This window comes from Myotis daubentonii, chromosome 3 (genome assembly GCF_963259705.1).
Source record: "Myotis daubentonii chromosome 3, mMyoDau2.1, whole genome shotgun sequence".
In the NCBI taxonomy this organism is placed as follows: Eukaryota; Metazoa; Chordata; class Mammalia; order Chiroptera; family Vespertilionidae; genus Myotis; species Myotis daubentonii.
In genome coordinates, this window is record NC_081842.1 from 56,633,311 (window position 1) to 56,656,251 (window position 22,941).

The following is a 22,941-nucleotide window of genomic DNA, read 5'->3' on the forward strand; positions in this document are numbered from 1 at the left end:
ACAACATTTTTTGTTAGAACAGTGATGCCCTTACTCTGTTCTCTTTTTAGTCTCTGTAGGAGATGAGAAGCCTTCCTCTCTCTTGACTTTAAGAGTTTTATATTCTTGATTTTCTCTAGTTTCACTGCAATGTTTCTATATTTCTTCATTTCTGGAAAATTCTTAGTCATATTCTGTTGGCAAAATGTATTTTTGCCATCCTCCCCACTTTACTAGTATTTGAAAATTCTTATTAAAATTATTTTCATCCATCTCTGATCTCTCTGGTTGTGCTCTAAGAAATTTCCCCACTTCTATTTTCCAAATTGGAATTCTCTCTTCATCTCTGTGTAGTCTTGTTTTATAGTCACTTGTTTCTGTTTCACATATAATATTTATCCTTTACCTCTGAGGATTTCAAACATAATTTTAAATTCTCTTTAATGCTCCTCTTTATCTGTAAATCTTTCTTATTTACCTACTAGAGGCTCAGTGCATGAAATTCGTGCATGGGCAGGGTCCCTAGGCCTGGCCAGTGATCAGGATCGATGGGGACCTTCTGGCTGCCGGTTGGGGCCTTCCTTCATTCCGTGCCGCCTGCTGGTAGTCAGCACACGTCATAGCAAGTGATCCAACTCCTGGTCTCTCAGTCAAACTCCCAAGGGGACACTTTGCATTTTAGTTTTTTATATATATAGAAGTTTTGTTATATATTTTTGTCTTTGTTATTGAGAGATATTTGCACTGGGTATAGAATTTTAGGTTGAGCATTTTCTTTTTTACTTTAAGTACTTCACTTAGAGGCTCCAGTGACTTCTTGCTTGCCTGGTTTTTGATGAGAAATATGCTGCTATAATTCTTATCTTTGTTCATCTCAGGGATCACATTGTCCTTTGTTGTCTGATGTCCAGTGTCTTGAAAATGGTAGTTTCTTATATTTTTTCTGTGTTTTTTGTTTTGGTTTGGTTTTTGTTGTTGTTGTTGTTGTTTCAGGCAGAGAGTATATCTGGTCCTTGTGTTTCTATCTTGGTCAGAAGCAGAAGTCTCAGGTCTTCTTTCCTTATTTTCCTTCTGACTTGCTTATTTAATTACTCTTACTATGAACTGTCTTTAACCACATTGGAACCTCTTGTTCATGGAGCCATTTACTTTCTCCAAACCCTTTGCATTCTCCCTTCATCATTTTCCTTTTTATGAAGCTGGGATTCCAGTAAGGCTCCTGCCAATGTCCTCAATTCCCTTGCTTTCTCTGCTCATGTAACCCAACTGATTACATGGTAAAGTTTCAATATATTTTTTAAGGAATGGGTAAATACATGTATAAGAATATATGTTAATTTATGACAACCTCTGCCTGTATTTCAAATCTGAATATTTTAAAAAAATTATGACCATATAGTACTATGTCTCTTTTATCAGTGCAGATAATTATTACATATGAAATTGTCCCCCCTTTTTATAAATATCATTTCCAAATTCTACATTACTTTGGATGTGTGCTTATTGACTTTTTCTGACTAAAAGTCATAGACTTCTGGGTTTCAATTAAGTCAGTAATAGAAAAACAGAATGTTTAAGCATGAATACAATTTAGAGGTAAGTTCCTATTACTTTCCAATTTTATAAATGAGTAAACTGAGGTTTGGATAAGATAGATGATTTCACTAAAATATTTTTCGAAGCTAATACACCTGGTCAATAGAATTAAGACCCAAACCAAATTTCTTGATGACAACAAAGGGTTCTTTCCGACCCATTGCAATTCTGTGTTTTCTTGCCTGGTCTGCTTGTGTCCAATGCCTTGTGCTGAAGACAATTTGAATGTGGTTTCCAGTAGAGCTTGCTCTGGCTCCCCAGTGATACCCAAAGATCCTTAATAATGGAATAACCATGTGATTTCTAGAACAAGGCCATGCAATAATATAGCACTCCTTGCAACAGGAGCAAAGTGGCACATGAATCACATTCTCACATTAGTCAGTGACTCTACCATAGAGGATTAAGTTCACATCCCTACTGCGCAGCTCCACTATGTAAAGTCAGATGCCAGATGTCAATAGAGAACTCTACCAGTTAGCATGTAAATAATGTAATAAATTAAGCCCTAAGATATGTCACTATAGAGTCATCAGGATATTGTACCCTCAAAAATTGGTTCCCTAAGTCTGGAAAAAGTTTCAAGAACAAGAAGGCTTCTGATCTTTAGATGTTGACATTAGCACTGAACGAGTACAGATAGGCCAATATTATGGCCAGGGCCTAGTGGAAATTAGGTATTGGGAGTAACATAAAGCAAACACTGATTTAAACATGAATGACATTACTTCAATGTATTTGTTTGAAATTCACACACACACACACACACACACACACACACACACACACACACACACACCACTTGAGAAGATCCAAAATGTGAAAATCTGAGTTAGCAATGAAATGTAAATTAATTGCAAATGCAAGTTAATATTAACTTCTAATATAGTGATTCTTATCTTCACTAAATATTTCTAGCTCTTTGACTTCTAGACATATAACTGAATTGTTTTTCTGGCCCCTGTTGGGTGAGGAGGGCCATGCAACTAGTTTTGGCCATGGATATTGAGCCATTTCCAGACTGAATCATTTAATTGTGGGTTAAGATCCTTCAAAATTCACTGTCTGTCTGAGATGGAAATTGGCAACTTTAGAATCTGGTCCATTAGCCAGAGTCCCTAATTCCATATGATGAACGTAGCCTGCTGCCAACCTATAATAAACATGTAGTGTTATGTTAGCAAGAAATAAATCCTTGCTGTTTTAAGCCACCAATATTTTTAGAGTTGTTTGTTACCATAGCATTACCTAGCTTATTCTGACAGATATATCTGCTTTCATTATCTTCTCTGGATGAAATTGTCTTAGGGATGTATATTAGTAGGAGGCCAGGAACACTGAGAGAGTGGTAGGAAAAATAAAGACAAGAAAGAGACAGAGGTGTAATGGGGCCATAAGACAAATACAGACATATATAAATTGAATGCAATTTGGGCAGACCTATTGGATTTTATTATTGTTGTGTCACTACCATTACCATGATTGTTATTATTAGTTATTTTTTAAAAAAGAAAAAAACAGAACCCTGAAGATTACTGCCATTACATGCTATGACTCGTCCTTGGTACTGGATAGAGATACAGAGGGAGGAGAGATCATTATAGCTTTTGGACCTCTCAGGCTAATGCAATAGCTATTCCTTCCACACATAGTGTGAATTTTCTTTTGAGTATTTATATTTTCACTCTCCCAAGTGGAATATACAATTCTTTTAGTTAAGGACAATATTTCATATTCCTTTTGTGTACTTTACAAACAGCCTGAAAGCTCAATAAGATTAAGCTGAGAGCCAGCTTCACTTGCCCTCAGGAAATTGGCATCACAACCCATTGCTGACCAGCTCTTGGGCTCACTTACAAGAGATGCATCAATTCTCACATTTTCATTTCCTGGAGCTTCAGGAATGCTTAATGAAAATCATGAGTATGGGGATGGGTCAGGGCAGAGAGGAGAAATGCATTTTCAATAACACTGTCTTTCAAACTTTAATCATTCTCATTGGCAACCAACTCACTGAAGCAAACCAAATGAGAGACATTTTTCAAATTTGACTTCTCATACAATTGTTTCATTTTGAGGACTTGTGCTCTGTTGGGTTGGTGCTTTTCCTTTTTCAATCTTCCCATTTGGTCATTCTTAATTAAAAATGATCTACAGAAGGCAAGTAGTACTTAAAAAAACCACTCATCCATAGGGAATACAAGGAAAACTGTGTTGAGAGATGAGCCGTCATTTATTAGACTTCTTTGAATTGTTAGTGGCCAAACCACACACAGTCGTTTCCCACACCTGGCTGTGTACCTGGGCTTCTACTGTCCACTTGCTTCTTTGAATATTAGCCTTGGAGCCTTGCTTGGTTTTCAGTTGCTTTCTCCATGTATCAATCCTAGCTCTTGACTCCAGATTTTAGCTCTGCCTATCAGATCATGCATCAAGCCAGTCTTCTATCTTGCATTATTTGAAAATCAAGCCACATGCTCCTTGTTTTTGCTAAATATGACACTGTGTGGCAGGCTCCTTCCCACCCCCTAATGGTGCAATGAAGGCACTCGCCTCCCAGTCCGGTCGCACTAAAACTGGAAGAATACTTCTCTCTGTATTTCTGCTCACGGAGGAGAGTGCACTTACTCTACATACTGTGCAACTGTACTTCCAGTACGTAGTATGTTTCTGGCATTACTATAGGCACTGGGGACATAGCAGGGAAAAAAGCAGACAAGAAACCCCGCCCTCATGGAACTTACTCTGTAGCAATGACAAATCTAATTATTTGTATGCTTTGACATGCTCCCATAGAGCTCTACTAGTTCTTCATCCAGCTTACATCTACATGCAAGTTCAAAAGTTTTGCATTCTACAAGTGAGGTCTGAGTCATGTTCAAAGCCAAATTTTTATTAGGACAGGCCACAAGACGATTGACCTATACCAAATATGGCCAGAGCACCCCTTCTGAGCACCAATGTGTTGATCCAAGAAAATAAAAAAATAACCAAATGCCATACTTGATTCCTCACAGCCACATGGAGAATGCGATTTTGTTTGTCATTAGAACACTTGGCTCCTGGACCAAGACCTGAGCTGGAATGAACTTGCCCCACCAGCTCTCTTCTGGAGGAGCTACAACACCATTTGAGACTAATTTTCCTGTATAGTGATGACAGAATATTAGCCTTGATGTTGCAATGTCTTTCTCCAGAGAGAAGGCTTAGCATTAGGTGAAACAACGAACTACACAATGAATGAAAGGGTGTGTGTGTGTGTGTGTGTGTGTGCGTGTGTGTGTGTGTGTGTGCTGGCATTCTGAGCTCCTCTCTCACTTGGCTTCAGTCTCAAAAACTTGCCTTTTGAGGATACACTGATGCAGCTAGGAGGAGAGAGCCAGTTTTTCCTTAACCCCAAGTATGCTGCCTAAGTTCAATGGGTGCTGAGCGGGGTTTGGGAAGAGGAAATGGGGAAGCTACATTTACACTACAACTGTAACTCAGCATACTTCCTGCAGTCTGGGTTGAACATATCTATTACGAGGGCCCAAGACTCTGATGTGAATTCTTGCACCTCTTTACTGGGTCTCCAGGGGCCCTCTGCTCTCTGTGATCAAGAAGTGAAACTCTCTCTGCCCTTGTAATGGTGACTGGTTTTGCCCCAACCAGGCATGGTTGCCGACTATTCCTCCTGTTGCTTCTGAACCTTTATCAAGCTGGACTTGAGGGGCCCTGCAGCCTACTGGGAATTGAGGCGAGGGGACCAAAGGGAATTCATATTTTAAACCAATTAAAGATAAAACAAATACCTCATCACACTCCTCAGAATCTGCAATGCCCATTTGAGCTTTCAGAGATTTATGAATAATGTCTGCCCTAAACTCTTGGTTCTTAGATTCATTTTATTCTTGGACCATACCTAGATTTATTATAAAGAATCTAACCATGTGAACGAGGAGGGATGTATGATCACACCGCAGGTAAGGTCCTCATGACTCTGAATGAAATCCAGATTCCTCTAACCTGGCTAATCCTGTACCAGAAGGGCTTCCTTCAACTCCTGGCAGAGGCTGGGGGAATAGTCTGCGGTCCCCCTTTACTTCCGGGCACATTCCTGGGCACCTTCTTGGCTCCAATGGAGACATGAAGCTTGGGGGAGCGGCCATCTAACCCGAGAACTCCTGTCGGCTCCTAGACAAGACCTCTCCTCCCCAGGTCTTCATGGGAGTTTGGGGAGCAATGAAGACAGATTTCTAAAACCTTGTTTGTGCTCCTAGCAGAGGAGTGGGCTCCTCCAACGCTCACAGCCTCATTACCACCATCAGCCTTGAGATCATCTGGAAGAATTTCATTATGCCCTATTTTCCTGCTTATGTCTGTCACTGGAACTCAGGTCCTCCCCTCACCCCATCCCTGCAGCTATATTCTTCTTTATAGCCTGGATCATCATTTGGCATTTTATATATTTTACTTGTCCACATTCCCATTAGGAGGTAAGCTCCACGGGGGTCAAAATTCTTGTCTTTTTGTTGTTGTTGTTGTCTAGCATAGTGCTTGGCACACAGTGTATATTCAATAAATATTTGTTGATGAATAAATGACACGATGGATATTAAACAGTAACTATTATTAACAATATCCATTCTCTTGTTTTTTGAACGAATGACCCTCTTATTGATCTCTGAGGATGTGTTAGCCTTCCCTATAGTCTCTGATAGTAGAGGGAACCCTCTAGAACCCAAATCACCCCATTACTTTGGACATAACCTTTGATATCCCTGGTGTCCAATGTGTCCAATGGAACTATTGATACTATCCTCTCTCAACCCGCTGCACCCTACCCCTACCTCTGCTGGCATGTGCATTCTTTTACAAGACATTTAATCCAGAAGAAACCAGATATCCAGATTTCTGACAATTACAGCCAAATCTGAGGTCTAGGGCATGATGGGAAAATGGCATGTGATCTAAGCAATCATCTTTGTAACACCATCAGAATTATTGGGCGAATTACTTTACCACTTTAATTTCTGAAAAAGTCCTCAGAAGTTAGAAACGCTGATTGATGGCCGCTCCTATGCTACACACCTGCCTGGTCCTGGAAGCGACCTTATGCTGTGCCATTAAGCTGGACTATCACCACTTACATTCTGCAATACCAACCAACCAAGCAGACCCTGCCAGGGAATTCCCCTTTAATGGCCGATTCTATTTCTAAGCATGCCTGTGTGGCCTTCAGAGTACACAGAGCGTGCTTAGATAATTTTTGATGGCTTGCCCTTGAGGCCTATAACAAGTTTGTTGATTGAATAGTCCCAGAAATATATATATATATATGGTATTATATCAGTATTTCCAATACCAAATGAAAATGCAAGAAGAATCTGGGAAGTACAAAGCCTCCTATTTACGTTGCTAACTTCCAACCGGCCTTAAAGAACTTAACTGTGTATCAATTTTATCACCAATTTGCTCCTTTCAGGGCCTAGATGCCCACACACGTCCTTGTAAATCTAGGAGATACCTGAGCAACACTGGAGTGCCATGCACAGGGGTCACTCTCAGAGCACAGCTGCCACACCAGTGATATCTAAACCCTGCTTCTCCATCAAGGAGGTGTCAGGCCCACCCCACCATGATACTTCCTTTCACCTGATGTGTGCCATAACCCCCACCCAGCAGAATCCAGCACAGCCACATCTAAAAACTCCACACTGTGCTTGGGGATAAGGCCCATTAAAAGGTCACCATCAACAGGCAACAGAACTCCTGGACATCCTTACAAATAGAATAACATCCTTATTCTACCACCCCAGAAACTCAAAGGCAGATACACAGAGACCCTCTCCCCATCACTGCTGTTTCTGAACCCTCTGAATTCTCCCTGTGGCTACCACTCCCCATGACCACACTCACCCATTGTAGACCTGGCCATGTTACCATCCCACTAGCACCCTTGATGGTCACTGGGAAGCCTGGATACAGCACCTGTGCTGCGAAAATTCTCTCCACGTTGCAGAGGTGCCAGAAATAGGGTCCAAAGGACAGATCTGAGATCCGGCTGCATATCTGCCCCGAGTCCCTGTCTTGAAATCCCACCATTCACAAAGCCCAGCCTAAAGCAGAATGGGCCAGCCTGAGCCGCTGCCTGCGGTGGGAGGGGAGTGAAAGCTGATGCACACTCATGGGAGGCGGGTGGGTCAGTGGTATTCCTTCAGCCGTTTGGTCACCGGAACTATAATCTTACCCTTATTTTATGGCTATGCTTTTGGTTTTCTAAACTTGTCTTTTTTTTAATTATGAGTTTGGAATTTATTTAAAGGGGTCACATCCTCATAAAGTCTTTTTTACTGGCCTTCAGCACCTTTCTGTGCATGTGTATTTGTGTACAGGTCTGCATACACACACACACACATACTCACATTGTTGGGTTTTCTATCGTCTGCATCTCTTCTTCTCATAGAGTCTCTCATACTGACCCAACTAACTGAGTCCTCCACAGCCCACTCCATCCCCCCCCAATCCAGCCTATTTTCTTACATGTTCAGTCCCTGTGTTGCAGTGGGTGTGAGCTACTTGTTTTTAAGGGATGGTCATTTTTACAGCACACTTTGGAATATAAAACTCAGCAAAAACACATTCACACTGGATTTTTCATTGATATGGGATTTCTAATCCCCCAAGCTCTATGACCCTCACACATTTTGCTATCATCCACATGTGCAACATCAACATCTACAGCAGAGTTTAGGTCCCGCTGCCCCATTGTTGCCATGCCTCAGCTGACGCAGATCTCCATGTGTGCTCCAACCACAGAGCAGAGCTTCTGCCTCACCCCTCTTCTCCTCCCAGGGCTAGTGTCTTTCCTCTGTGTTGAAGCTAACATAACTCATCAATTAGTTTTATCTGAGTACAAAGTGAGTACAGACAATAGAAATGGGGGGGGGACGCTCACAAGGGTTTATAATTTACATCTAGAATACACTTGCATGTTGATTATTCCACATAATTTACAGAGTGAATCTATTATATGGTATTATAGGATTGTATCTAGCTTATTTTTGTAGCCTGTTCAGTGGCTCTTACAGGGTTTGGTATACATTAAGTGCTTAATAAATGTTTACTGAGTCAATGAGGGATCCCAATGGTAGTGCCAAAGGAAGATGTCAGAATATCAATGGGTTGAGAGACCAATGAGGACAGTTTGTGTTTTTTTTAAATCCTCACCTGAGGATATTTTTCTATTTATATTCAGTGAGTGGAAGGGAGAGAGACAGAGAGAGAAACATTGATGTGAGAGAGACTCATCGATTGATTGCCTTTGCACATGCCCCAACCAGGGCTGGGAAATGAGCTTGAGACCGAGGTACATGACCTTGACCAGAATCAAACCTGGGACCCTTCAGTCCACAGGCCGATGCTCTTTCCACTGAGCCTAGAACTGGCTGGGCCCATGAGGACAGTTTTAAATTTTGAAAACTTTAAGCTTCTGGATGGTCAAAAACAGTATGGAAGCTGAAGAGAGACAGCTCCTTGTAACCTTGGGTCACTGTCTACGAGCTTCAGTGGGAGACCTCACTCACTGTGGAGAAAATAACCAGAAGGGCAAGTGCTGGAAGTTATCTTTCATGTCCATGATGTTTCTCTGGTATATTTAAATACCTGCAAATGGGATTCACCAGCCATCACATTTAACAAAATCCACTCTCATTTTGCTGTGTGCTTTGTGATACAGAAAACCTTCAATTATCTCTACTAATGGAATGGAAGCAACGGTACATATAATCAAAATGCCATTTCTATTTGTCTTTGGAAAGTATTGTGTGTGCTTTTCCCCCAGCAGGTTTGCTTTCATGATTAGTTCTAGCTTAGGCTAATGCCAAAATGAGTTAGCATTTTCTCTGAACAATACCTGGCGGTAGAAGAGGAAAAATACATTTGTGGCAGAGAAAACTCATGCAGGGCCTAGTGTTTGCTGCAATTAATCACCCATATGAATCATCTGCTTGAAGCAGTGGGATTTTGAACAGAGCGACAGGCAAAGAGTGACTCTATGTCCTAGATTTTAACGGCCCAGGTAGAAGCCTAAGAGAAAGCTCCAGCTATGTCATGAAGAGTGTTAAAGGAGAAAGAACACGGGGCAAGGTGTAAGGCCACAAGGGGTTCTCATTCTTCATGCCCAAGGGAGGCCATGTAATGTCTTTGTGTCTCAATTTTCTCATCTATGATATGTAATAATGACACCTGTTCTGCCACCTAACAGGTTAACTGTCTCCAAAGAGAGCAGTGGGCAAAGGGCTTGTAAAAGTATTAAATGCTATGAAGATGCAGAGCACTGATAGACTAGGAATGAAATACTATTGTCACCACCTCTTCAGGATCTGTCCTTGGCTCTGACTCCTCCATGCCTGGAGGTTTTGGGCTGTGGCTTCCGAAATTTACCCCAGTTAGGAAAGAGTCGCATTTCTCAAGGATCCTGCTCTTCGGAGAGCTACTTTAAATCCAGAGATCCTAATGAATGGATGTGTCCTTTCCAGGTGATAGTTTAATTAAAAATATTTTTATTGATTTCAGAAAGAAAGGGAGAGGGAGAGAGAGATAGAAACATCAATGATGAGAGAGTATCATCGATCAGCTCCTCCTGCACGCCCCCCACTGGGGATTGAGCCCGCAACCCGGGCATGTGCCCTGACTGGAAATTGAACTGTGACCTCCTGGTTCATAGGTTGATGCTCAACCACTGAGCCACACTGGCCAGACTCAGATAATAGTTTGTTTTTTACAGGGATCTAACAGCTATATGGCTTCACCTAGTGGCTCTCAAAGTGTAGTCCCTGGATGAGCAGCATCAACATTACCTGGGAATTTGTTAGAAATGCAAATTCATGTATCCACCCCAGACCTACTGAATCACATACTCTGGTAGTGTGGCCCAGCAGTCTGTGCTTTAGCAATTCCTCCAGGTGATTCTGATGTATGCTCAAGTGTGAGAACCACTGTTAGCGCAAAGGAGGAAAGGAAAGCTGGGGATTGGGCTCTGGGATCTGCTACTGAGAAATCTTTATTTTTCTGAAGGAGGTAGAGGAAGGCTTATGGGACTTTTCAAGTCACACTGCACAGCTGTGTGTGTGTGTGTGTGTGTGTGTGTGTGTGTGTGTGTGTGAGAGAGAGAGAGAGAGAGAGAGAGAGAGAGAGAGAGAGAGAGAGAGAGAGGATGAATATAAAATGATGCCCCAGTACATCATTTTCTCAGGGAGATATTTTCCTCAACCACCCTACCTAAAAATGCTTCCCTTCCCCTGGGCACACCCTACATCCCTTTGTTATTTTTCTTTGTAGCATTTATCACCTTCTAAGATGCTGTGTTATGTACTTGTCTGTCTCCCCCAGCTAGCGTGTACACTCCACAAGGGCAGCCCATTTTGCTCACTGCTGTGTGCCCTACTCAGCTCTGAGAACTATGCCTGCCACCTAGGGATGCTCAATAAATATGCGAACACCTGCGAACACCCTTCACAGGCAGCATGGCTACAGCAGGGGAGCCTTGCCTCTCTGTTCCTGCAGACAAGGCTTGGTAGATGCCATCCTCGGGGCTATGGTTCACTGTACTGTTTGGCATTACCAAATAGGCCGTCTGGTTTCCCGTAGTTGGTTTGGGGATAATGTACTGATTGATTAACATGTTTACATGGCTGGCCAGGGTTAGGGGGCAGTCCATAGGTGCGCAACAGATTAGACTGTGATGTGGTAGGGAAAGAGTTGTCTGTGAATAAGAATCAGGAGTTCTGTATTCCAGTCCTTATTCTGTCTCTAACTGGCTATATGGCATTGAGCAAATTGCTTAGCATTTCCGGGTCTCAGTGTCATCTGTTGATCTCAATGATCTCCAAGGTCCCTTCCAGCTGTAATTACATTCATGTGTCACCTGATTAATGTCTGTCCTACTGGTAAGATCTGTGAACCCTGGGGCTGAGTCTGTAAGTATTTGCCCCCATGATTCATGATGCTTAGCACTGTAGGCGATCAAATATTTGATGAGTGAGCAAATTCTTATGGGAACAAACTGGTGATCTCAGTCTCAACAGCCTGTGCTCTACACTATTAAGTCACAGACACATGGATGTGGTTGCAAAGACCCTGGTCTGGAAGGGATCTCCAACCACAAGGAGAGCTGAGCTGGCTCTACCTCTCCCTCTGCCCCCAAGGCAGACAGAAGATGCACAGTTCATTAAAGTGAGGGCCATGCAGTGTACAAGGGAGAGCCAGGCTGGGCAGTGGGCCATCAGTCCTGTGGTTTGAGAAAGCAGGGTCTTAGGGATAGAGACCCAACTTGAATCACAGAGCTGCAATTTTCTAGCTTTATGACTTTGCACAAGTTATTTACTTCCCTTAGCTTCAGGCGCTTCATCTGGAAATGAAAGCAATACTGCCTGCCTCTCAGGATGGCTGTGAACACTAGAGATGACGTGCATCAAGGGCATTCCCGGCCTCTGGGATGAGGAAGGTGCGTGTAAATGGAAGCCTCCTTGTCTGGTTCTGCCTTCGCTACCCCTTGTAAGGCTAACAATGCCTCCTTTCCCAAAGAACTAGCCCAAGTTTGTCACTAGGCCATGGCGGTGGCCTAACCTGTCTGGCTGAAGGGGAATGAAGATTGGGGGGAAAAAGTGTTTCTCAAGATATCTTTAGGAATACCTATCTTCTCCTTTAGCTTCCAGTTTGCTTAATGAGATTTTTGAGGTTTGTCACTTGCCATGGTGCAATTTTATAAATGAAGTTTAACAACTGATTACCATTGAATGTGCTGAGATTTATCACTGAACAGGCCGAGTCTGAACTCTGCCTCTCCATCATCCGCTGCCTTTGTCTCTCCTTCCACCCGCCCCTCTCCACTCCCCTGCTCCCTGGTCCACTGATTCACAGGCCTGTTCCTGCCCTGCCTCCTCCACCTCCTCCCCACCACACTCATCTACTGCATATGGCCCTCTTCACTTTGGGGAATAAATTCTGCTGCTAGGCAACTAGAAGGCAACGTTGCTGTGGTTGACGTAATTCTTATTAGTGATGGTAACTGCAGTGGTGCCGCCATCCTGCCAGACGCATGCTCAGGGCATCTGTCCCCAGCTAGACAGATCTTTCCAGGAAGTGGGACAGGGTGGATTCTTGGTAAAAAAAAAAAAAAAAAAAAAAAAAAAAAAAAAAAAAAAATTAAGGGCCTCAGCACTCGACAGAAAGTATTTATAAATCACTGTATATCAACAGCCTGCTTTAGAATCATTTTATTAGAACACATTCAAGAAAGTGACATACGGAAAAAAGACAGCAGCAATTCTCAGTCATGCAAATGCCCGTGTTAAGGTTCTCCATTGGATTTAAATTCAAGTACAAAGACAGTCCTTTCCTGAGCCAGGTGCCAATCCAGAGCACGACCTGCACTGAGCGCGCGCTTCCCCGAGTTCAGAACACTGAACAGACCCCGTCCTCACAGTGCGACTGTGAGACACATGGAAGTGTAAACTTTCAGGATTTTCAGGACCCTTTACCCAGCCCTCCCCCATAGCCCAGCTGGGGAGAGTGAGCCCAATGTTGGGCCCTCTTAGAAATGAGGTTTAGTCTATTGAAAATAAAGCAATGGGCCTTTAAAAAATTAGAAAATGAATATATATATACATATATATGTAATGGAATTATCTTTGCCTCTTGCCTTAACGTGGGGTTTCCAGGAAACTGTTAGGGGTTGGGGCTCTCTCTTAAGTCTCAGAAGCTGAAGGACTTTTTTTTTATTCTTTAACTTTTTATTATGAAAAATTGCGAACATATACAAAAGTGGAGAGAATGGTATAATGAACGCCCACATACCCATCCTCCAGTCTCCACAACGATCAACATGTCACCAGAGCGTTTAATTTATTTCTTCTCCTACTTCCCACCCACCCCCTGAAAGGGTGATCTGGATGCAGCGGGAGGTCGGGAGGGAGGTCTCTGAACCAGAGACCCTGGGAGTGAGTGAGGTTAGGAAGAAACTAGAAAATCTTGACACAACCGGGGTAGGCTGAAGCAGATAGAACATTTGCTGGGGGATGTTTGCCAATGTTTGGGGACAGCTAGAGTGAACCCGCTTCTTCTCTATCATAAACCATCCCTCTTCCTCCTCCCTCTTTCTCATGAGGTCGGGGAAGCAGGCTAGATTAGAGAGATGGCATTTTCCAGATTGGGGGCTACTGACAATAGACACGGTCAAGCTGGAGAAAAACTCCAGAGACAAGTACCTCCCTCTATTGACCTTGTCCATTGACACCGTAGACCTCTAGGGCAGTGAGGGCCTGGGGTCCCTGGGGTTCAGACTGGGAGCTGGGGGAAGTATCTTGGGTCATGAGGCCTCTCACAGTTCCCTACTGTCCGACCATTTTAGACTTTGGAGAGAAGATTGGCAATTTCGAATTGCACCCAGTAGAGAAGCAGGGAGCCCTGAGGGGTGAGCCCACAGCCCAGGGGGTAGATTTTGCTTGGAACATGTTGCCCTCTGGGCAGAGGCTGCAGCCCACACCAGCCCTGCCAGAGTAGTCTCAAGAGAGGTGGGTGATGGGAGTCCAGGTGGGAGGTCTCAACGGCGGCACGGCACCCCGGAGAGCTGCAGGGACAAGTCCCAGGCTGCGCGCTAAACGTAAGTGGAGAAAGGATCTCCAGGTCCCAGGTGCCACCGAGGAGCCAGGTTGCCATCCTGTTAAGAAAAGGGCCGGGGCTCTGTGATTTGCATATGACTTTCCAAAAATTTGCATGAGATCACGTAGCCCTTTATAGAAAACAGAGTTACATCATCAGTGCAACCTACTGTACTTCTAGCGACCCAGTGCACAGAGTGGCAAATACACAATGGTTTTAGAAGAGGTGATGGAGCAAGCAGTGCTTGGGAGGGCGTTCCTTGGGCTGGCCATTCAGATGAGACCAGGCAGGCCCAGGACACAGATGAGGATCGCTGAGTGGCCACTTTTGCCAGCTTGATTAGGGTTCAAAACCACACACTGTTCCTCTCATTAGTCCCCTGTAGGACAATCCTGCCGTGGCTTCCCAGTGTCTTAGACCCGTGGTCGGCAAACTGCGGCTTGCGAGCCACATGCGGCTCTGGCCACTTGAGTGTGGCTCTTCCTAAGAAGTACCCTAATTAAGTTAATAACAATGTACCTACCTATATAGTTTAAGTATAAAAAATTTGGCTCTCAAAAGAAATTTCAATCGCTGTACTGTTGATATTTGCCTCTGTTGACTAATGAGTTTGCCGACCACTGTCCTAGGCCCATAAGCAGTAGAGCCAGGAATAATACACATAGGGATGCATTAAATATGAAGTCCTAGTGGCAATGATCATTGGTGCTTATTATGCCTTTTTGCTTTGTTTTCGTGTTTCAACCCTTTTAGGGTCCCTATGCCCTACCAAGTCTTGCCATGACATTCAACTGGAGGAAAGAAACTTAGAACAGTGTACCCATTTATGCAGTAGATCTTTAGCAGTAATGGGTCTGTGACATGTGGCAATCTGCAACTTTTCCAGGGCATGGGGTTGGTTGGGCCAGCTGAGGGAATAGGTGCCTGAGTGAGAGAGTGAGCGCACCTGGGCCATGATGCAAACCCAGCTTCCACGTTCCAGGCCAGTTACACCACATCTACTGGGCCATCTGAAGTAACGGATCTTTGTTTCTCTAAGAACAGTGGTCCCTCCAAGAAAGTCAACTTCTAGTGGGATTGGGGGAGTGACATATTCGAAACAGCAATGGCTGCTGGCCAAGAGAAAAGGTCAAGATACATTAAAGAGTTTGATCTCACAGTTGACCGTGGCTCAGCTTGTGATGTCAAAGGTTCCTCATACTTGCCTTATAGAAATGAAAGCAGCAGTTTCAAAGCCTTAGTAAGAACTCCAGCAAAAACTGCTCATTAAGGGAGAGAAAACACTTCAGCATCGGGTTCAAATGGTGGTCACCCTGAGTTGTGGGGAAGACAGGGGGTACTGAGGATTTAGAATGGAGATGAGATTCTGAGGAAAGCCGGGAGTGTACATGCATTTGTAACTCCTAGTGAAGGTAGTGGTGGCCGCCAAGCTCACAGTTACCAGGGAAGAGGGGTCTGTCAAATTTCACATCCTATCACATTCCCTGGGATTAGGTGGGGGGTGGCATCAGCTGTCCCGATTAGCTAGTCCCCTAAATCACAATTCACCGTCATTTCCAGTTTAGTGTATATATGTGCTACAAGATCTGTAGAATTTATGTTAGTGGCAGAATTCAATAGTTTTAGAAATACTGAGTTTGACATACTTTATACAGTTGTTGAAATTCTGAAAGGGAGAACAGTTCTTAAAAATATTTTTATTAAGATCTAATTTATGTCATCATTTTTATTATTCTTACTATTATCAGCTAATGCTTGTTGAGGGCTTAGCATGTGTCAGGCAAAGTGCCATGTGTTTGGCGTGCATCATTTCACATAATTTGCAGCACAGCTGACAGGGTGGGTAATACCATTACCCCCATTTTGCAGACTGAAGCATGAGAGGTCCTGCCCAGGATCATACAACTGGAAGTGGAGGGGGCGAGGTGGGTATTGAGACAGGCTTGATCCAAAGCTATCCTTACCCACAGTGCCATGCTGCCTCTTGTAAAGCAGACGCCATCTGCTAGGTGTGTATGTATGCTGTATGCTTGTGGATTCCAAACGTTGGGGAAGTACCCTTCGCATATTTTGAGGATCCATCTTATCCTCGAGGACTTGGCTACAAGTGGTTTGGGTCACTTTACTATAAATATTCATTAGATTTTGCATAAAAAATTGTATCCCTCTTAAACCTCAAGTTGTGATTGTCTCCATGCACCTGCAAATCTGTCTGATGATGGTTTGATACATGAGACACGTAAGAAATAAGTGCATGTAGGCAAACTGAACACTTGTTCTCTAAAACCCTGGGAAAATATAGACACTTTTACATGGGGAGCCATTATTTTACACAGCCCAGCTGGTACCCTGAAAGAGCAACTCGCACCAATGCATAGGTAAATGACAGTCATTTACAATCTCATGCACAAAATCTGGCCTGAGGAAAGGGCTAGTGAGAAAAGTTTAAGTGGAAGTGTAAAAAAAAAAAAGTCATTAATTATTCTTAAGCACTAATGATTTCTATTATTTAGAAAATAACTCAGCTTGAAATTCACATATCATCCATATCCAATCACCCTCTATCTTTGGCATTCTGATTCAGTAGGCCAAGGTGGGGCTTGGAATTAGCTTTTTGAAGAATTTCCCAGTAATTGTAATTTCCCTGATTTGGAATCCTAAGCACAGAGGCCTTTTCTATGTCCCAACTGTCCCATCACTGGGAAACCGAAGCTTTGCAGTGTTTCTACTGCATTTACACATCTACCAGTACACACTACCCTTGGCTTTGGCATTTTCCACGAAGAGCAAGAATCAGTGAGACCCACTTTGATAGAACAGTGGCTTTGATTAACCAGCTGTCCCAGCATTCTTTTTTTTTGGAGGGGAGGGGCCTGTGTTGAGATTTCGCATCTCCCGCTATTCAGGCTCAGACCCCTTCATATAACTGCTTTACATATTTATTTAATATACTGTAGGTCTCATTCTAATACTAGACACTCATAATAGGAGTTTTCTGAGCTACAGAGAGATGTCTGCCAACCCTGGGTGCACAAGAGACATCATTGGACATCAGTGAAATAAAAATAGCCACCAATGGGGAACATATTTATTATATTATAAATTTATACTGCTTCTTGTTCCACAAAGAGTTTAAGGCAACTATTTTGCAATATGTTTTAAGTGCATCTTCAGTTGACTACATGTTCTGGATATTTCTATCTGATGGATTAGGGAACAGTGAGGCAGGGATATGCCTGAATGACTATTCCAGTGGCTGAGACATAGTAAGCCGCCTCCTCTACACTCCTGGCTTGTGCTAGGCACAGAAGGCAGTGAGCAACTGCTACATGCAACAACACATGGAACATAGGATGTTCTCGGTATTTTAATTCAGGCATGTTTCATTCAGTGGATCAGGAAGGGGGAAATGACAGGACGGACACCAGGTGGGCCAAAATGTCACTTTGTGGGTTTCTGCCTGAATCATGTCATTGTTGTCTTTAGTGGACTTGGCCAGCGGAAGGCAGTGTGCATAGTGGATGTCCAGGAAAGACATTGGTTCTAATCTCAGAGCTGCCACTTCCTGGTTGTGTGACCCTGGGCAAGTTATTTCACCTCTCTGAGTAACGTTTCTGCAAGACAAGGATAATGACACTTACCTCGATGAGCTGTTGTGAGGATCAGTGAGAGACTGTGCATGAAATGCAAGGCTCAGATGAGGAGTTTGGTAGGAAAGGCAGGGGGCAGCTGTTATTGTCAGTGGGTGATGCCGGGGCCATTTCCCTGCAGGCAGCCTTTGCGCTTTCCTTGGCCTGCCAGGGGGCACAGGGACTCTGAGGGAAAGGTCTGTGTCTCCCGGTAGGGTAGATGGGTGGTGGGCAGGGCCCTTGGTGGGGACTTACGTGCTGGTGGTGTTCCTCCACCGCGAATTTCAAACTAGAGCCCAGACTGGAAATTGTCCTGGATGCAGCCATCAGCATCAAAAACTGAGCCACAGAACAGGAAAAATATTGAATTGTGCATATGGAGAAGACATGAAAACCGTGCGCTGTCCTTTCATTTTAGCTCTTTTTCAAGGGTTAATTTTGTGATTTTGTTTGCTCTTTCATGCTGTCTACTCTGCCTGAGGGGCCTCCTTTTGGCTTCTAGATGCATGTTTGCTGCTCGCACCGAGCCCAGGGCTCCTCATCCTGAATTTTGAGGAGGTTCCTGGCTGGGCAGCTCAGTGAGGAGCAGGGAGGCCTCGGGGGTGCAGTTACCTCCGCGATGCTCCCTCCCGAGGGACAGGCTGGGTGCTCCCTGTTCCAGCACAGCACCCCGAGAAAGAGGAAGAATCAATATCCCTGTTTTTCCTCTTTCCATTTCTCCCTCTGCGCAGGGAGCCCTCCCTCCGAGGGAACTATGAAACTAGACAGTGTGGAAGAAACATCCTTGAAAATACTTGTTTCATGTACAGTGGGGTCTTGACTTACAAGTGTCCTGACTAACGAGTTTTTCGAGATACGAGCCGTCTCTCGGCCGATTTTTTGCTTTGAGTTGAGAGCTAAAATTCGGGTTACGAGCCAGCTTCAGATACCCCACCGCTAGTTGGCGCAGCGAACATCACAGTGAATGCCACAACATCAGCCCAGCATCACGTGTCTCACTTGTTCACTTTAAGATTTGACATACGAGTAATGTGAGTTATGAGCTCCGTCACGGAACGAATTAAACTCGTAAGTCAAGGCCCCACTGTATAATTGTTTTGTTTCAAGTTCAGAAAGGTTAAACACTGCCTTATTATCAAGGATTCTTACCAGAAACATTCCCTCTGCCCTTACACTGGGGTGGGGGTGGGGGTGGGGAGAAGGATGGGGGAGGGGGGGAGGGATGGGTCTTGACCTAAGGTGATGATGCAGCTCCTATTGGAAACCTTGCTGCCCATGAAGCACCCACCCCTTTCCTTCATGAAGGCTCTCTGTGCCTCCTCTCCCGGGTTCTCGTGCCCCCACACTGAGTCACTCTGGACCCCCCCCCCTCTCTGGAACCACAAGGCATTACAACCAAACTTGAAGCAGGTCTGCTTTCTCTCTCTCCCAATGCACCTGTCTTCATGAAATCTCATCATGAACTTGAAAGAATATTTCAAGCTCTCCTCATCTCCTTACTCTGTGCCAAACTTGCCTTCTTGCTCCTTTCACTGACCAAGGCTCCTGACCTTCACAATCAAAGTTGCCAGTTCTGCAGCTCACAGCCTTGGCGCAGCCTGCACGTCAGTCCCAGTCACCCTCTTGTCACTCTGTCTCATCTTGAGATACCGAGAAGCTGATTACCTGCTCCCTCCTAGGCACCTGCTTATCCCCTGTCCTTGGACCACACATAGGATGGACCTCAGCAATAATATACTAATTGTGTCCCTTCTTATTCTTTAAGAATAACATCTATTGGCTTTTTTAAAAATAAAAGTAACTTTCTTACCTGAGAGAATTTGGAAAAAGCCACCATTCAGAAATAACCACTATTTATATTTTGGTTTATTTCCTTCATATATACATATATGCATTCACATATGTATATACATATACATGTGTACAGGGTGGGGCAAAAGTAGGTTTTCAGTTGTAAGTACACAAAACACAGAGTTTATTCTGGTATTATTATTTATTATTGTTTTCCATAAGAATAACTGTAAACCTACTTTTACCCCTCCCTGTGTATACATATAAGCGTGCACGCGCACCTACACACACACACACATTTCTCATTTATGTTTGACAGAAAAATTAGTCTTTAATATTAGAGGGAAAAGGAAGACCTTTCCCAAGCAGGTGGGAAAGAAAAGCACCTGCAGGCTGCGACTCAGGGAGGCCCTCCAACTGTGCGAGTCACAGCCGTGAGCTTCCGGAGCACATGACTCACAGGTTACTTATGTCATGGGCCTGATGGTCGGGGAAAATATCCAAACCATCCCTGCCTCCCAGGCCATGTGGATGACCACTTCTTAGAGCATGTACGGGAAATACATCTAGAGACACATGCAAATCCATAAATGTACACAGACAGAAGTTATACACACAACACGTATTGTTCAAACAGGAATTTTCTGAGCACTGTCTGTGAATGCCTAACCCTACTTCAGTGTACTGTAGACAACACAAGGTATCACACACGAGCCTTGTCTTCATGGGTCTTGGGATTCAGTTGCTGAGACAAAGGCTAAGCCATGGACACCAGCAAACTGGCAGGAAGTGCTGTCTCACAAAGTGCTGAGTGAGGGGCCCCAGAAGCCATTCCAATAGCAAAGACATGTCCAACAACGTAAGAAACGCAGCTCTCAGGACAGAGAAATAATTTGGGGACAGGGTGATGCAGTATGGTTGGTAGACAAAGGCGATTATAATTTGAAGTGTCATTATATTTTTGTGAAGATAATCGCACGTAAAGACCAGAAAACTCAAGTTAGAGGACAGGTTTGCAGACAGCGAAGGACCCAGAGAGGGGCAGACCTGGGGCGGGGCCTGTGTGTCCGAGGCCCTAGGCTTACAGCCTGTTACGGGGTTTGGGAGGCACAGTTCTCCTCTTGAAGCACCAGGAACAGACTTTATTAGTGTATGCAAACCTAAAGCCAGGCCGAGGAACTGCAGTCATGGCGAGATCCACTGGATCCACTTCAGGAAAAGGATTGAGAAGGAAGGAAAACCAAGATGGCTCAGAGGCAGAGCTGGGGGTGAGGGTTCAGAAAAGGAGCAGCTCTGGAAGGTGGCAGACGAGAGTTCAGTCTCAGTTCTGCTGAGCAGAGTGCAGGGAGCCACCCAAGTGTAGCGATGCCATTGGCAGCTGGAAATGTGGTGGTGATTCCAGGGGGAAAGATAAGGGCTAGAAACACAGATCTTCACGCTCATGGTTAGGAGTGTAATCTTATGCTAAGCAACGTGGCAAATACTAAGTAAAATATATTACGTAGGCCCTGGGCATTAAAAAACAATACAGTTGACTCTTGAACAACACTATGCAGGTCTACTTATACACAAATTTTAAAAAATAAATACGCCAGTGCTGTAAATGTATTTTCTCTTCCTTATGAGCTTCTTTTTTAAAAAATATATTTTATTGATTTCTTACAGAGAAGAAGGGAGAGGGATAGAGAGTTAGAAACATCGACGAGTGAGAAACATTGATCAGCTGCCTCCTGCACACTCCCTACTGGGTATGTGCCCGCAACCCAGGTACATGCCCTTGACCGGAATCGAACCTGGGACCCTTGAGTCCACAGGCCAATGCTGTATCCATTGAGCCAAACCGGTTAGGGCCCTTATGAGCTTCTTAATAACATTTTTTTTCTCTGACATACTTTAGTGTAAGAATACAGTATATAACACACAAAATATGTGTAAATCTACAGGTTATGTTATTGGTAAGGCTTCTAGTCAACAGTAGGCTATTAGTTAAGTTTTGGGGGAGTTAAAGTTATACATGGATTTTTTTGTGTGTGCAAGGGGTCAGCACCCCAACACTCTTGTTGTTCATGGGTCAAATGTATTTGATTTGGGGGGCAATATTGGTAGCTCAGAGGTGGTGGTAGGAGGATGATGTGGGTAAATAGTGAACATTTCAATGAAGGAGATGTGAATCAGGCATCATGGAAGCTGGGCCTGATATGATTTGGCAAAGTGAGTGGGCATTTCAGCAGATGGAAGCAGCGGGAGCAAAGTGTGACATGGGTGGGGGCACTGGATCCCCACAGCTGCTATGTGCCAGATGCTGATGCAGACAGTGAAGACATAAGCATCGTCAGACCAAGACATGATCATCAGGGGGCTCACAGTGTAACATGGGAGAAAGACATACAGGCAGCCAATGACGTGGATAAGTACAAACATAAATAGCCAATATTTGACCATTTTTGATGCATAAAATTGGCAGTTTCTTATGATCCAATCTAAGGTAGGTGCATTATAATGTGTATAACAGATAAGGGTCTCTAAAGGATCATGTGTAGGAGGGAAAACTGTATAACTGTGTTTGGAAATGGGCCTGTGCTTTATCCTAAGGAAATGTGCTATTGAAGGCTTTTAACAAGCAAGTGAGATGTTGAAAGAAATGTTATAGGAAGATGAATCTGGTGTTAGTAGAAAAGATAAAAAGCAGGGGAAACTCCCAGAAAGCAGAGGGGGCAAAAAGGGGGCTACTGAAAGGATTTAAACAAAGGGTAAGCAATACCTGATGCCTGGGGGCGGGGAGGAGGGAGGGCAGGAATTCTGAGAGCATCATTCTCAGGACTCCAACAGACTAGCTACCCGGGAATAAGCTGGAAAGGAATCCACAGATAAAGCCTGTGCATCTGGGAACATCATGTTGTTCTGCCCCCCAAAGGGAAGTCAAACCATGTTACTGGTTTGAGAGAAAAAGGAAATAATTTTCTGATGCTGAGACTGAGGAAAAGCTGAACGTCAAATTGGAAACAGACAGGCAACCAATGACAACAACTGCACCAGCAGTAACGTGCTCCTGGCGTCACCAGCTGGCCTTCTATCTGCTTGTTGGTTTCCTGGTTGCTCAGTAGAACTCAGCGTTTGCAAGGGTAGGAACTGGCCTGCTCTGTCTCACTGCTGCTTCTCCGTCCTGGAGCAGCGCCTGGCAAACAGGTGCTCCACACACGTGGGAGCGAATGAGTAAATATGGAACTGCCACCAGGAGTGAAGCCCCTTCCGGGATATACTCTGGGCATTTTGTCATGGAATTAAAGCAACATATTGTTGAAGG

General features: G+C 44.0%; 1 protein-coding gene across 19 annotated transcripts in view; it reads right to left on the reverse strand.

The window, feature by feature from the left end:
• Positions 1 to 22,941, reverse strand: part of KALRN (kalirin RhoGEF kinase) — a 646,808-nt gene that overhangs the window by 159,441 nt on the left and 464,426 nt on the right. For 4 of the 19 annotated variants that reach the window (XM_059687626.1, XM_059687625.1, XM_059687624.1 and 1 more), the window contains exon 34: positions 12,819 to 14,275. The exons of the other annotated variants lie outside the window; for them this stretch is intronic. In XM_059687626.1, the coding sequence (XP_059543609.1) occupies positions 14,213 to 14,275 (63 nt within the window). In that variant the 3' untranslated portion in view covers positions 12,819 to 14,212. Of the gene's footprint in view, positions 1 to 12,818; positions 14,276 to 22,941 lie in introns of those variants that run through there. 19 annotated transcript variants of the gene reach the window in all.